The 12,932-nt window shown below is 41.3% G+C and overlaps 1 protein-coding gene across 1 annotated transcript in view; it reads right to left on the bottom strand.

Annotated features, from left to right (window-relative positions):
- Positions 1-12,707, bottom strand: part of LGR5 (leucine rich repeat containing G protein-coupled receptor 5) — a 129,053-nt gene extending 116,346 nt beyond the window's left edge. Inside the window, exon 1 of the mRNA XM_058308427.2 lies at positions 12,235-12,707. Coding sequence (XP_058164410.1) covers positions 12,235-12,446 — 212 coding nt within the window. The 5' untranslated portion in view covers positions 12,447-12,707. The remainder of the gene's footprint in view (positions 1-12,234) is intronic.
- Between the last annotated feature and the right edge of the window lie 225 nt (positions 12,708-12,932).

Below are 12,932 nucleotides of genomic sequence, written 5' to 3'. Positions count from 1 at the left end.
GCCCTCAGTGCTCACCTCTCTCATTTTACAGAGGCGAAAATCGAGACAGGGAGGATGCCAGGGATGTCATCTTGCCAGGGATTCTGTGGCTGATTAGTGGGATAACTCAATTGAGATCCATGGTTCTCAAACTTGGCTGTCCATTGAAATTGCCCAGAAGGGCTTTTTAAAAAAGCCAATTTTTTTTTTAAACCATTCTGATACCTAGTGCCTTCCCCAGAGATTCTGATTTAGTTGGTTTGGTGTGTGATCTGGACTTCGGGCTGTTTTGCATTTGCTCCTATGTGGAGCTCATGTGGAGATGAGTTTGAGAACTACACGGATCTAGACTTCTTATCTAGATCACTGCTGTCCTGATATTTCTTCTGCACCATGGTGATTAAATTATTTTGTAGCTCCTAAGAATGTGCCAGTTGCCTTATCGTCCTACAGTAACTAGATACATTTATTTTGAAGTTGTTTCCAACATTGATGTTCTTTTTTACTTCTTCCAAGTGTAAATGAAGAGACCGAGCTTCTAAGAGCCCAAGAAATTATTACCAAGTGAATATTTTCTACATAAGTAGGAAAAATTGTGGGTGTGGGTTGGATGAAAAAGAGAACGAGAAGTTGAAAACAGTTCAAGCCCAGGATACAAATGGTGGATCATTCATTAAATTATGTCCAAGGTGTAGACTCTTAACATTAGGCCATTACCCTCCTCTCTGTGACTAAGCTTTCGCTAAGCTTTTTTTTCCTCTGGGAATTCATACAGTGTCTACACAGTGTGACACATTCGCCCAAGCACAGAATCTTTTGTCTAGCTGAGATGGAAAGCATCAGAGATGGAAAGTGGAATATTTTAATTTACAACAGGTGCAAGGTGATGCACTACTCATTTGAAGCGATTCCTTCTTGCTTCCTCTATTCCTCTTAGTAGATACCTCTCTGTTCTCTATTGTTTTAAATATTTTCAAAAAATGTTGTTTAAGGAAAATTATATTTACACTTGTAAAGCATGAAAATATGGTATATTTGAAAGAGCATGGGGTTAGTGTGATAACTTTAACATTATCAACCAAAAAAAAAAAAACCAAACACCTAACATTTATTGCCTGCTTTTCACATATCAGGTGCTATACATAGGCTTTCTGTGTATTATCTTACCGATCTTCATGACAACCCAATGATGTTATTATTACTGCCATTTTACAGATGAGGAAATTGAGGTATAGAGAAACCTGCCATGGTTACTTAAAATAGGGTTTGTGATCTTTGGCAAGATGGGTTCTCATGTCTTAAAGTGGGGATAATAATGACTATTTTATTGTGGTTTATGTGTGTGTGTGTGTGAGTTTATATGAGAGTCAGATGAGGACCTGGGCATAAGAAGTGTTAAAAGCAATTTTTGAATTTTTCTTTCTTTGATTTTGGGAGTTCACAAACAACACAGTCATTCAAGTTTAGAGGAAAGAACCTCTCTGTCACCTACATTATAAAATTATATCAGGGATTGTAACAGCTGGTCTCATTCTCTGTTATATGTTTGGTGGCAAGAAAAATGGTACCTTTTATCTTAGGTGTGGACAAAGTCTGAGACCTTTTAGAGGTTAGAGGAAAAGTAGCCAGCACTCCGGAGAGAGAGAATGGTGCTGACTCTCCTTCAAGCATGTCCTGGTCATATCACCTTTTGAAGATGCCCAGGCATAGGCAAGCATGGGCACAGGGATTCTGTGTTCTGATCCAAATCCTGGGCAAACTCCTGTCCTCCTTTCTTTTGTAGTCTAAGAAAATCTTCAATTCAAAGGGTATGTAGTCCAGCAGTGGATGTAGATAAAGAGACCAACCAAGTATGGTGATAAAAAGTGAGGTAAATGTTATGAGAGAGTGGGCTCGTCATGAGGTGGGACCATCAAAGACAGGTTTCTAAAATGGGTCAGAGAAGGCTCCCCAGAGGAGATGATATTTGAACTGAGTGTGGAAGGACTCATATGAGTTAGCAAGATGAAAAAGAAGAAAGGCATTCCACGCAGAGACCAACACATGGGAACACCTGGAGGCATGAAATAGGGAAACTATAGAATGTAGTTTGATATGGTTGGAGAAAAGAGAGCAATGGGCTGTTAGGGAGGGGAAGGTAACAGCCGGGGTTGCAGGTGGGACTTGAGGCAAGAGAAGTTAGCTTTGTGGGCTAAACTGAGGCCTTAAACTTCATTATGGAAGTCACAGCAAACCAATGAAAGAGAGGCATGATCAGAGGTGCATCTTGGACAAACTGGGGTGGAGGGGTGGTAGGGAGTGTGTTGGGGGGAGGGTGTCTCTGCAGATCAAAGACAGGAGAATGTCACAGCTATCCAGACAAAAAGTGAGGTAGACTGAACTCAGGTAATTTCAGGGACAGATGAGAGAGGGGACAGATACAAGAGATATAAGGTGACCTACACTTGATTAAATTAAGGTCACAAATAAAATTTGAGATTACCATAAACACATTTAACTTCTGTGAATGGAAGTTTGGGAAACTAATTATTCACTCCCTAAACTCAATCTGATTGTTATCTTTGTTCTGCAGATCTTCACTGTTGTAGAGACATTTTATATCTACAATGGGCCAACAAAAGATGGTAAGGTTAAAATTTAGGCACATCACTAGACACAAACATACACAACATGCATATGCTGCAGGATATTTGGCAGCAACTAGAAAAGTAACTAGGAGTTTTAGAATTAATTTAATTATCTGGCATTGGAATAACAAGGTGACAAGAAGAAGCTCTGGGCTGGAGTTTCAAAAGACCTGGATTCCAATTCCATTTCTGCCAGCTATGTGATTTTGAGAATGCCATTTACCTCTTAGGAGCATTTCATCATCTGTGAAATGAAGGTGTTGGATTAAGTGACCTCTAAGATCCTTCCCTTCCTAAATTCCATGGGTAGGCATAGTCTTTGACTCTTTGAAGACCTCTGCAACATATCTAAGTGATTTTAATTAATTCTGTTCATTTGGGTAATTCGGGTAATACTCTTGTACTCATGATTAAATTTCAGTCTTACTGTGTAATATGACTCTAGGTATCCAGTTGAGTCATTCTGGTAATTTGTGGATAAAAGATTATCCATGTTCTTTACAGGAGAACTTACTCTAAATGTAGTTATTAATGCAAGCTCTGAATTATTTTTTCTTATAATTAATATAAAGTTACCAACATCAGCCTTCCCTTCCCACTATCAATTAACTGCATTCTCAGAAGTTTCTACTGCGAAGGGAAAGGGGGCTTCAAATTACCATGTAACGGTCATTTAGGACCAGGCCACATCCACCTAATAGTTCTCATGATTGTATGACTCTGGGGAAGTGGACGTTTTGCAGGAAGGCCAGCTGCTGTGGGGTGGAAGGTGGATATTTGCTGTCAGTGATTCATGCTGCTAAAGCCTTTGAGATCTTCAAATGATATATGCTTACACCCTGGGAGAATCTGGTTTAACTAGGATTTCCTTTTACTACCCAAACTTGAAGACTCAATGAAAAAAGATCTTGCACTTCTTCCTGTACTCTGTGGCACTGAGTCCCAGAGAACAACAGCTGCTAGGGGAATAGTGGCTGCAGGTAAACTAAGATCTCCTACCACGGAGATAGTGAAGCAGCTTCTCCAAGTTCAAACCCCAACTCTCATAGTTAGAGTGGATACTTTCATCCCAAGGAATTTTCTTTTTATGCCTCTCTTTGTCTAGTAGTTTGAAGCCCTGGGGGGAAAGCATCTGAGATAAGGAAAATGCACCCTTCCAGGCCTCTTCTGATATATCTAGAAGCAAGAGATGGAAGAGGATAAAGAAAGACACAAGAAAAGTATACCTTCTTGGGACAGGGTGCCTAGTGTAGGTACCAATCTCTCACCAACTCTCAGTTCTCCCTGCACTGCCTCTTGGGTAACAAGGTTCCTCTGTAGCCTTTCCTCCTCTTTTACTATGCTTTCCCTAGAGCTCACTCTTTTGAGCATTCAGTACTTTTAACAAACATAGAAGAGGCCTACTGCCAAATGCAGACATGTCTGCTAAGAACACCTTCAGGACAGGAAGTACGAAGAGAAAATAAAGTATTGCCTCTGTCTTCTTGTGCTGATATATTTAAACACAAACTGATTATGTAACAAAGTTCCTTCAAGTATGGGCCTCACAAGAAAATTTATAACCTACAAACTTCAAGTGCCATGCGGTGTGTTTTGTGCATTGAACCAATAAACTCATTAAAACAACACTGGGTAAACCCAAACACAACACAATGAAAGTTATGACACAGCCCACATTAACCAACCCACTTAAAAATAATATCTTTGTTATGTAATAAGGTTAAAAATTCAGCAAATTCTTTATATTTTTTCCACTTGAGATCATGTGTGGTTTTCTACTTTCCTGAGAAGTATACTTTTGTGGCTTTTTTGATCAAAGGAAGGTTATTCTTGCAAATAGACATCTTTTGTAGAGGTCCTTTCTCTAATTAATGAAGTTTTTAAAACAAAACAAAACGTATTTACCAGTTATTTTTTAGTGAAATAGAAATTTTTTTGGTTCTCTTCTTCCTGTAGACTTTGGAAAGAAAGGCATGCAAGAAAGGCTTTAGTCACCACAGAGAGTGTGGTGTTATGTGAGGGAGAAAAGGGGGTGGAAAGAGGAAATAAAGGAATTTGGCTGCAAAATTGAGTAACAGTTTGAAACACTTGGCTTCCAGTTGTGAAAGATGAGCAACACTGTGGAAAAGCCTGGGCTAACAAGGGACCACTTCAGGAAAGCTTAATCTGGGCTGGCAGGCCAATGAGGAAGGTCAGCTCGGTGCACGCGTTCTCAGCTGGAATTGGGCTCCCTCTGCCAGGATGATTGTCTTCTGCATTTCAGCTTCTGAACTCAACTGAAGGTGCCTTCATACAGCCAGCTCCTCAGTCTCTCCCCTTAAAAGGGTTGGATCTCCACTGCCGAGCTCTGTCAATGTACGTATCATTTCTACCAAGCAGGTGGCACAAAGGGAATTGTTTCTTATTGATGCGTTTGTGTGTGTGTGTGCTAGTGTGCACATCAGATTGCTTTCTTTCCCCTTGACTACCACAATCCTTGCTAGAACATGAAACAAAACCCCTTCTAAAGGCAAGAAGGATAAAGGAATATGAAAAAACCTGGGCACAGGTAAAAATATGTGATATTTGAAAATTAGGATTACTTAATACTTTAAAATTTTTAATGTTAATGAAATGCAAGAGTGTGAGTGTATTGTTTTAAGAGGTTTTAGAGATTTACTCATGTATCCTGAACTTTTTAAACGTCTGTTCTCATTTGATGAGGGGTTCTTTCTACTGAATTGATTTGTAATTCATTGCTCACCTATTCATTTTTCATGTTGACTTTGTAATACAATAAAATGACTAATGTATGTCAAGTTTACAGTAGCAAATGGATTGGAGAACTGAAAGAATTAAATGGTTCAAACAAGAATGATTCTTATTTGTTTGAAGGAGGGAACTTTTCTCTGAATTATCCAGATAGGGCCAAGATTTCTAATTTACACAGAAATTCGTATCACTGGCCTATTTATTAAACCACACATCTCTTTCTAGAGAGGGAGAGGGAGAATTTGATAAAACTATGAAATAACTCTTCATTTGGAATCAACTAAATGACATTTTTTATAACTTTTGTGACACCAATTCATATCATGTCATCAATTTTAAACATAAATACAAACTCAAATAAAACTAGTTTGTTAAGAAAGTTCCTCTCTCTCTGAACTGAGAAATAATTCAAAAGAATGCAGCTAGTCTATTCGACATGTAGATCTGGTCATAGGGATAAAAAAGTTTTATTCTTGCCTTACTAATCTATTGACTACTCTTTATAATACTGTGGCAGCTACCACATTTTTTTCTCTGACTTGGAGACAGGAAAAATTCTTTCTGCAGTAGTAAGAAAATAGAAGATATACGTAAAGCTATCTACTAACCCTAAAATACTGTCCCTAAACTTTAATATTCATTTTATTGAACATTAAAAACTGTGTTTTGCTCCAGAATTCCCTGAAGCAATATTTCTTATATTAGAGCTTCATAAAGTGTGTTCCTGAAAAGAAAAAAATGTGCTAAAATACTTCGGCACCAATTACAACTGTTATGAAGCATAACTCTAAATGAGAAGGCTGACTTTCTTGTGTTGCTGATAAACTGGCCCAGAAGATAACTTCTAGGAGGTCCAAAATCATTTGAGTAATGGAATCTTGAATAAGCTTTCAGGCTCTCTAATTAGGGATGATTATAGTACCTACATCATAAGGTTTTTGTCCCACATTTAGCATAGTGCCTGGTACACAGCAAGTATACTATAAAGGTCTGCTGTTGCTACTATTATTATTGAAGTAATAAACTAATTTGGATATATAAATTCTGCTGTCTTTGCTAAAATAAAGAACTCATCCCATCATTTAAGCTGAACACAATTCAACTATACTTCAAATGGGGCCAGGCCATAATTGTGGGGTACCAGTAGCCTTGTGTTGTTCTGTTACTTGAAAACTACACGTTCTGATCAATCTTTCTCTGACTCTCTTTAGCTGCTGGAATTTCAGCAGCTGGGTCAGGTAATTCTATTCAACATTACAAAATATTTACTGAACATCCCTTAAGTGCCAGGCACTGGTGTGGGCACTTGGAATATAAAGTGGAAATGTTCCTCCCCTGGAGAAGCTCACAGCCTAGTGCGGAGGGTCTTCACTAGGCAAAGACAACCTAGTGAAGCAGAGACAGCCCATCGTCATCCATCCTGGAGTATTTGTCCAACTAACTTTAAGGAAAAAGGCTTTATGTCATTTCTTCTGCATACTCTCAGAAAGTAAATTTCAGCATCACTAGTTCCAAACTTGAACACTGAGAAGAAATATATAATTTATTAGAAAGTGCTCCGGCTTTGGAACATCTTTTAAACTGTTTCCCCACTAATGCTAACACAGGGTTAACCATCTTTTAGTATTACCACGAGATAATATTATCCCACTTCTTGAAATCAAGCGATTGAAGTTCTACCTGTCAATTTCAAATGAGGCATTGCTATCGGGTTCAATCAATGTAACAGAAATATTAACTGGAAGAGATCTAAGAAAATGCCATAGCTTTTAAGAATGGGTCTGCTTCCTACCATGTAACTTACGGAGGATAAAATTAATTCCGATTTATGAGATGTTTGTGAAAAATCCCTCCTTATAGCCTATGAAATGTTTCCTCTTCCCATAGGTAATGATTTTCACAGGTGAAACTGAGCATGTAGTTGGCTTCTGTAATGGCTGAATAAAATGCGGACTGAAGCTGCCAGTTCTGGGATTAGAAGAGTGGTAGTTGGTTGGAACTCATGGGCAGATTTAACAAATGAAATTCTAGTAAGAGTCATTAAAAATAGCAACAGGGCTAGAGATTCCATTTTGTTTGGTATGAAATATACCAATTGTGGCTTTAATGTTAGTCTAATTCATCTCTCTACTACAAAATGAGTCTTTTAAATGAAAATATTGCCACAGGAGCGAGGCGATTGAATCTCATAGGAAGGAATTTCCCTTCTCATGAAGAGTTCAATTTACCAGAAATACCCACTTGGGGGCTGTTTACAAGGTAATGTGCCATTTAGAATTATTCTAAATTTATATAAATAACTGAACGAAACAAAAAAAAATGCTTCACAAAATTGCTTGATGCAGAATTGACTACTGTTTTCATTTCTGTTATGGCATATGATTTGGATTAATTGGAAACACTTAAATTTATAGCTAAAATGACTTGAATTTATGAATTTGATGGCAGATATATAAAAAAGCTTTACTAAGGTAGGTAGAATTTAGGTATTGGTTATAAAACCATGACTATTCCACAATGTCTTTAATTTTATGATAGCTCTTTTGGGTTAACAGCTAAGTCAGATATTATTTATATGCCTTTGACAGTTCTATGCTTTGGGAATTAAAAACAAATATTTCAGATAAATAATTTAGCTATGAGAAATCATAGACTGATTCTGTGTTTCCCCACATCATTAAATATATTCAAGCATGAATGGTTTCAGTATCAAAACATAATTTTATTAATTTACAAAGGTTATTTTTTATTCAATTCTTCTAACTAACTTGTGATTGCTATCTTTTGTTCTTTATTCCGAACTCCTTTACTTTGAAGAAATTACATAAGGAGGGAAGAAAAAACTGACTTAAGATCATGTTTATTATATGTAAAAATTCATTCTTGTCACACAAATTTAGCCACACACGTTGAACACATTTAGTAAAATATATCATGCATCTATTTTCACATTTATTCTAAATTTGTGGCACAAAATTGCATTTTGAAAGTTCCTTAAAAAAACACTCGGACTAATTTGGTCAATTAATTTCGATAATTGCCCGCATTAAAAAAATTACTGAAAAAATCTGAAATCCTGGAAAAAATAAAGAACTTTATCGAAATCCAGAAAAGTCATTGGCATCATTATGTTTTAAACAAAATTTTAAAGGTAAGTTATAGAACAAAAGTATACATTTTGCAATTGATCTAAATTTTGATTGTTACAACTGTTAAGGCTTTTGGAACCATTTCTAAAGTAGAATTTTTACTGTTATTTAAAATACTTTGTTTGAAAGGAAGCAGAACTATATTCGACCCCTTTCAGAAATGGTTCTAAAACTGTTATTTCATCCTAAAATGGCATCTTAAATACACAAAACATATTTACATGTGATGCCATGGCCATGCTTAATTCAACTACTTGAAGATTTGGATCAGTTCTTATTAATATCAGTTTTACTAATGAGATGTAAAATTAAATTTTGTTCCAGAGTTAAAAATGGAAAGCAATCAAACTACATAAACTTTTCTCTGGGTTTCTTTGGTTTTACAACATAAATTTGCTTGTGGATGAAATGTTCGTGTCTCTAAGCAACAGCAGGGATAAAATCAGTTTTCATTTAAAAATAAAATAACTATTCTAGACCAATAAAGAAAAGTATACTTACTATATTAGAATGTTCATTAAGATTTAATTTTCTACCTGGATATCATACTAAGACACAGCATAGGGGAGCTTACTTTTAAGCCTCTGTTGCAAAAATGTCCATGTTTCATGCATTAAAATAACTTACCTGTAATATTAAATGCTAGAGCTATTTAATTTCTGAAAGCTCATTATTGATAGATTGAAATGTATCAATACATTATAAGCTTATTGTTTGCTTTTATATCACAGCCTTGGTTTGATCCTCCTTTTCTGGTGAGTGGACTTTATTAGCCCCTATTAGTAAAATCAGAGGCCGAAACCATTGGGAGAAACAGAAGGGGGGAGAGACAAAGAGGGACATGGAGAGGGAGAATTAAAATTGAGATTCTTCCTGTGTTTTTACCATGTTCAATGGCCAAATTACAGCTCTACCAGGGAATGAAGTTCAATAAGAAGAGAGTTAATGTTACTGTTTAAACTGGCTTAAGATTTGACTTTTCTGAAGAATAAAGATTATAAAACTGCACATAAACAGTTCTTGCTTTCAATGAAGAGATTTAGGAAGCTTTCTTTACCTACAAGTCTCATTAGCCAGCTATCAGTGGCAAAAGTACAGCTGGAACTTGCCATCATCAATTTGTTTGAAGAAAGTGAAATGCTTGCTCTTTTTTGGGGGGGGGGAGGGGATGTTTAGGAGATAACATTTTGACTCAAATAAATGGTGATAACCTACTACAAATAGTAAAAGATAGTAGTCCTGGCCCTTCACCCACATCAGTGTGTAAACTTAAATTTCTCATCAAAGTTTACCACTGGGCACCAGTGGAGTAGGGCTTTCAAGGGCAAAGAGAAGGTATTTCTTAAAATAAGAAAATATATAAAAACACATGCTCATTTAGGTGGGTAAATAAAACTTCCTCCTTTGGGTTATGCTTGTACAAGTGAAGGCAAAAACGGCCAGATTAATACTAGGTGTAACCAAAAGAGGGCATCATCTACCCTTAAAGTAAGCAGACTTCCTGTGCTTATCACAAACAAACAAAAACAAACATCCCTCAACCACAAAGGAATGGCACCCCATGGCCCCTGGACTGATTTCTACCTTCAGCACACATATTCACTGAATTGTTAATGTTAAAAGCAAATAGCATTTAGCATTCACTGTGTCACTTTTCTTAAGACTCTAACTTCCTCTTAGGCCAGGATTTAGGCTGACATCAAGTTGCAAGGGAAAAATATGACAATTAACTTCCTAATGGTATCTTAACTCCAAGGTGTTACCTATAATAATAAATACAAGAAATAGGGAACAGTGGCCAAGAGATTTCCTGAGCATTTGGAGGACGCAGCTAAATGCATTTAAGGTATGTGAGAAACGGTTTAAAGCAGCATTTTATGCCAGCTTTTAGGAATAGAAGTCTAATAAATGTTAATTCTTTCAAGTGGGACAAAAAGGCATCTGACACCACTGTCCATAAATTTATTTTCTGAATTTATAATCACACTTTATTAGGTAAGTGAATGATGAAAATAGCAGGTAAACATTTGGGAGCTTGCACGCCTCCCTTTCATTTAGTCACACTTCTTCAGGGTGATGGAGAAGAGCAGTTATAGGCTTTTATGTGGAACTGACAAACTAGTTTTAGAAATTCTCTATGCAAGAGAACCCATGATCCTTGGGACACTGACCTTAGCAATTAAAGGGAGAGGGTGGGGATGAGTGTTTCAGTTTGTAATAGAGACAGCTATTCAGGGGGAGGAAATGGGAATTGAAAGAATAATCATTTAGGAGGGCGCATTCCCATCATTGTAAAAATATCACTACCATAGGCAATGACTGCGATTGTAGGGAAACCGATGGAGAGAATAGATAATTTTATAACTTTCAGGTAAAGAAGAGCAGCCAAAATAGCTTTTATGGTAGATGAGGATGGGACTAAAATCTAACAGGACAGCCCCTTTCTTGAAAAGTCGATATTAAAGCAAGTTTAAAAAAACATTTTTTTCTTCCTCGCGCTGCCTCTAGAAAAAGGTTCACTGCCTAGAAGAAGACCTGCAAGCCTCTTCATGTTTCTTCCCTCCAGAAAACAACTAAACAGGAGGAAAAAAACCAGGTCTGAAAACATCTCAACTCGCTCCAGCCAAGGTATGCCAGAGAAGCCGAAACTGGGATTGCGTGGGCCTGGGGTGGGCTCACGGCAGTGCCTCGAATTTAAATCTCAACGTTGTCACCTTGTGGTCGCGAGCGCCGGTTTCCTAGGATTGGCGGGACAGTGGTCTGGGCCCGCAGGAACCAAGACCCAGATTCTCCTCCAGGACTAGAACCCGCGGTCCCGGAGAGTCGGTTTCCTCCCGGTTGGCCACGTCCGCCCAACCACCTGTTACCCTTGGGCCTGGCTTTTCCCGAGACGACGTTCTGAAACGCGCCGCCGCCTCATCTCCGCCGTTAGGGGGTCGTGGTGGGGGAAGAAGGGGCCGGCGATCACTCGGGGATGCCAGAGCTTCAGGTCGCCGCTTGGAAGTCGGCACCGTGTTTACCCGCCCAGCCGCCTTCAACCCGCTTCCCTTTTCCTCCCCTGCAGGAGGAGATGGTTAAAGATTACACCGCGGCCGCGGCCACTTCAAAGGGCGGCTCGGGCAGCCAAAGGTAAAGATAACAGTTCTGGCAGCTCTAATCGGGACTTGTGGCTGCTACATTTTAATCGCTTGGCTAAAAAAAAAAAAAGAAAGAAAGAAAGAGAAAAAGGAAGGAAGAAAAGAAAGGGGTTCCATCAGGCGGCGGTGCAGGGCGTGTAGGATAAGCCCCTCTGGGGCTGGGCAGGTTGAGGTTCTCCTCTGGGGAAACTCGTGCCGCTCTTCAGCGGATCCCGGCTGGACGCGGAGGGGAGGTTGGCCCCGGCCAGCGGGGCAGCCCGCGCTTGGGTTCCAGGCTCGGGGGCCGGGCGTGGGGGCGGTAACAGATGCCTGCCCTCGGAGGAATTCACCCTGCGACATGCGTCGATCTGGGCTGGGAAGTCGCCACGCGTTCGGACAGTTGCCCTTGAAACCGTTTCTCTCGGGGCCCCAAAAGTGCAGGCGTACCACCCTCAGAGACGCGAGCACTTCCCTGGAGCCCCAGCAGTGCTGGCCCAGATGCCCTTCGCAAACTCTCCCGCGCCCCAGAGCCGAGGAGCCCCCAGCCCGGTCTTGGGCTGGCGCCCCCTTTCCCTCCCTGCCCGCTCCCGGGGCGCGCAGGGGCGCACTTACAGGTAGGAGGTGAAGGCGCTGAGGTTGGAGGGCATCTGGGAGAGCCCCAGGTCGGAGCAGTCCACCCTGAGCAGCATCCTGCCGTCGGGCTCGCACTGACAGGGCGCCGGGCACCCCCGCGGCTGCGCGCCGGGCCTCGCCGAGCCGCCCCCGGCCACCAGCTGCAGCAGGACGGGCAGGGACAGGAGCACGCCGACCCGGGAGGTGTCCATGGTGCCCGCGGACGGGGCGCGCGAGCGGGACGCGGGCTGAGGGCAGAGTCGCGGCTGCTGCGGACAGTGGCGCGCCGGGCGGCGCTCGGCGGGCTCCGGCGGCTCCGCGGGCGCCCGCGGCGCGGGGCGCAGCGCTCCTGGCCCCCGGCGGGGGCGCGGAGGAGCGGCGCGGCGGGGCGCGGAGGCGGCGGCCGCGGCCGCGCGGGCGCGGGGCACGGCTCTGGTGCAGCCGCGGCGGGGGCGGCGCTCGCTGCTGCGGCGGGCGGCCGGCGCTGTCTGCAGCCGCATCGCCACTCGCACGCTTGGTTTTTAAAGCGCTCCAGCCCGAATTGCGCGCCCAGTGACGTCAGCGCAGCCCGGCTTCCCAGGCACCCCACGGCCGGCCCCACTCGCCCGGCTCGCGTCCCCTCCCTCCTTTCCCAGAGTCGGGGGCTGGGAGGCGGCAGGCGCGAGTCCTCGCCGGGCACAATCCAGCGCTCGGCGCCG

This window comes from Dasypus novemcinctus, chromosome 12 (assembly GCF_030445035.2).
Source record: "Dasypus novemcinctus isolate mDasNov1 chromosome 12, mDasNov1.1.hap2, whole genome shotgun sequence".
Lineage (NCBI taxonomy): Eukaryota > Metazoa > Chordata > Mammalia > Cingulata > Dasypodidae > Dasypus > Dasypus novemcinctus.
This window is presented reverse-complemented; position numbering and strand designations above follow the sequence as displayed.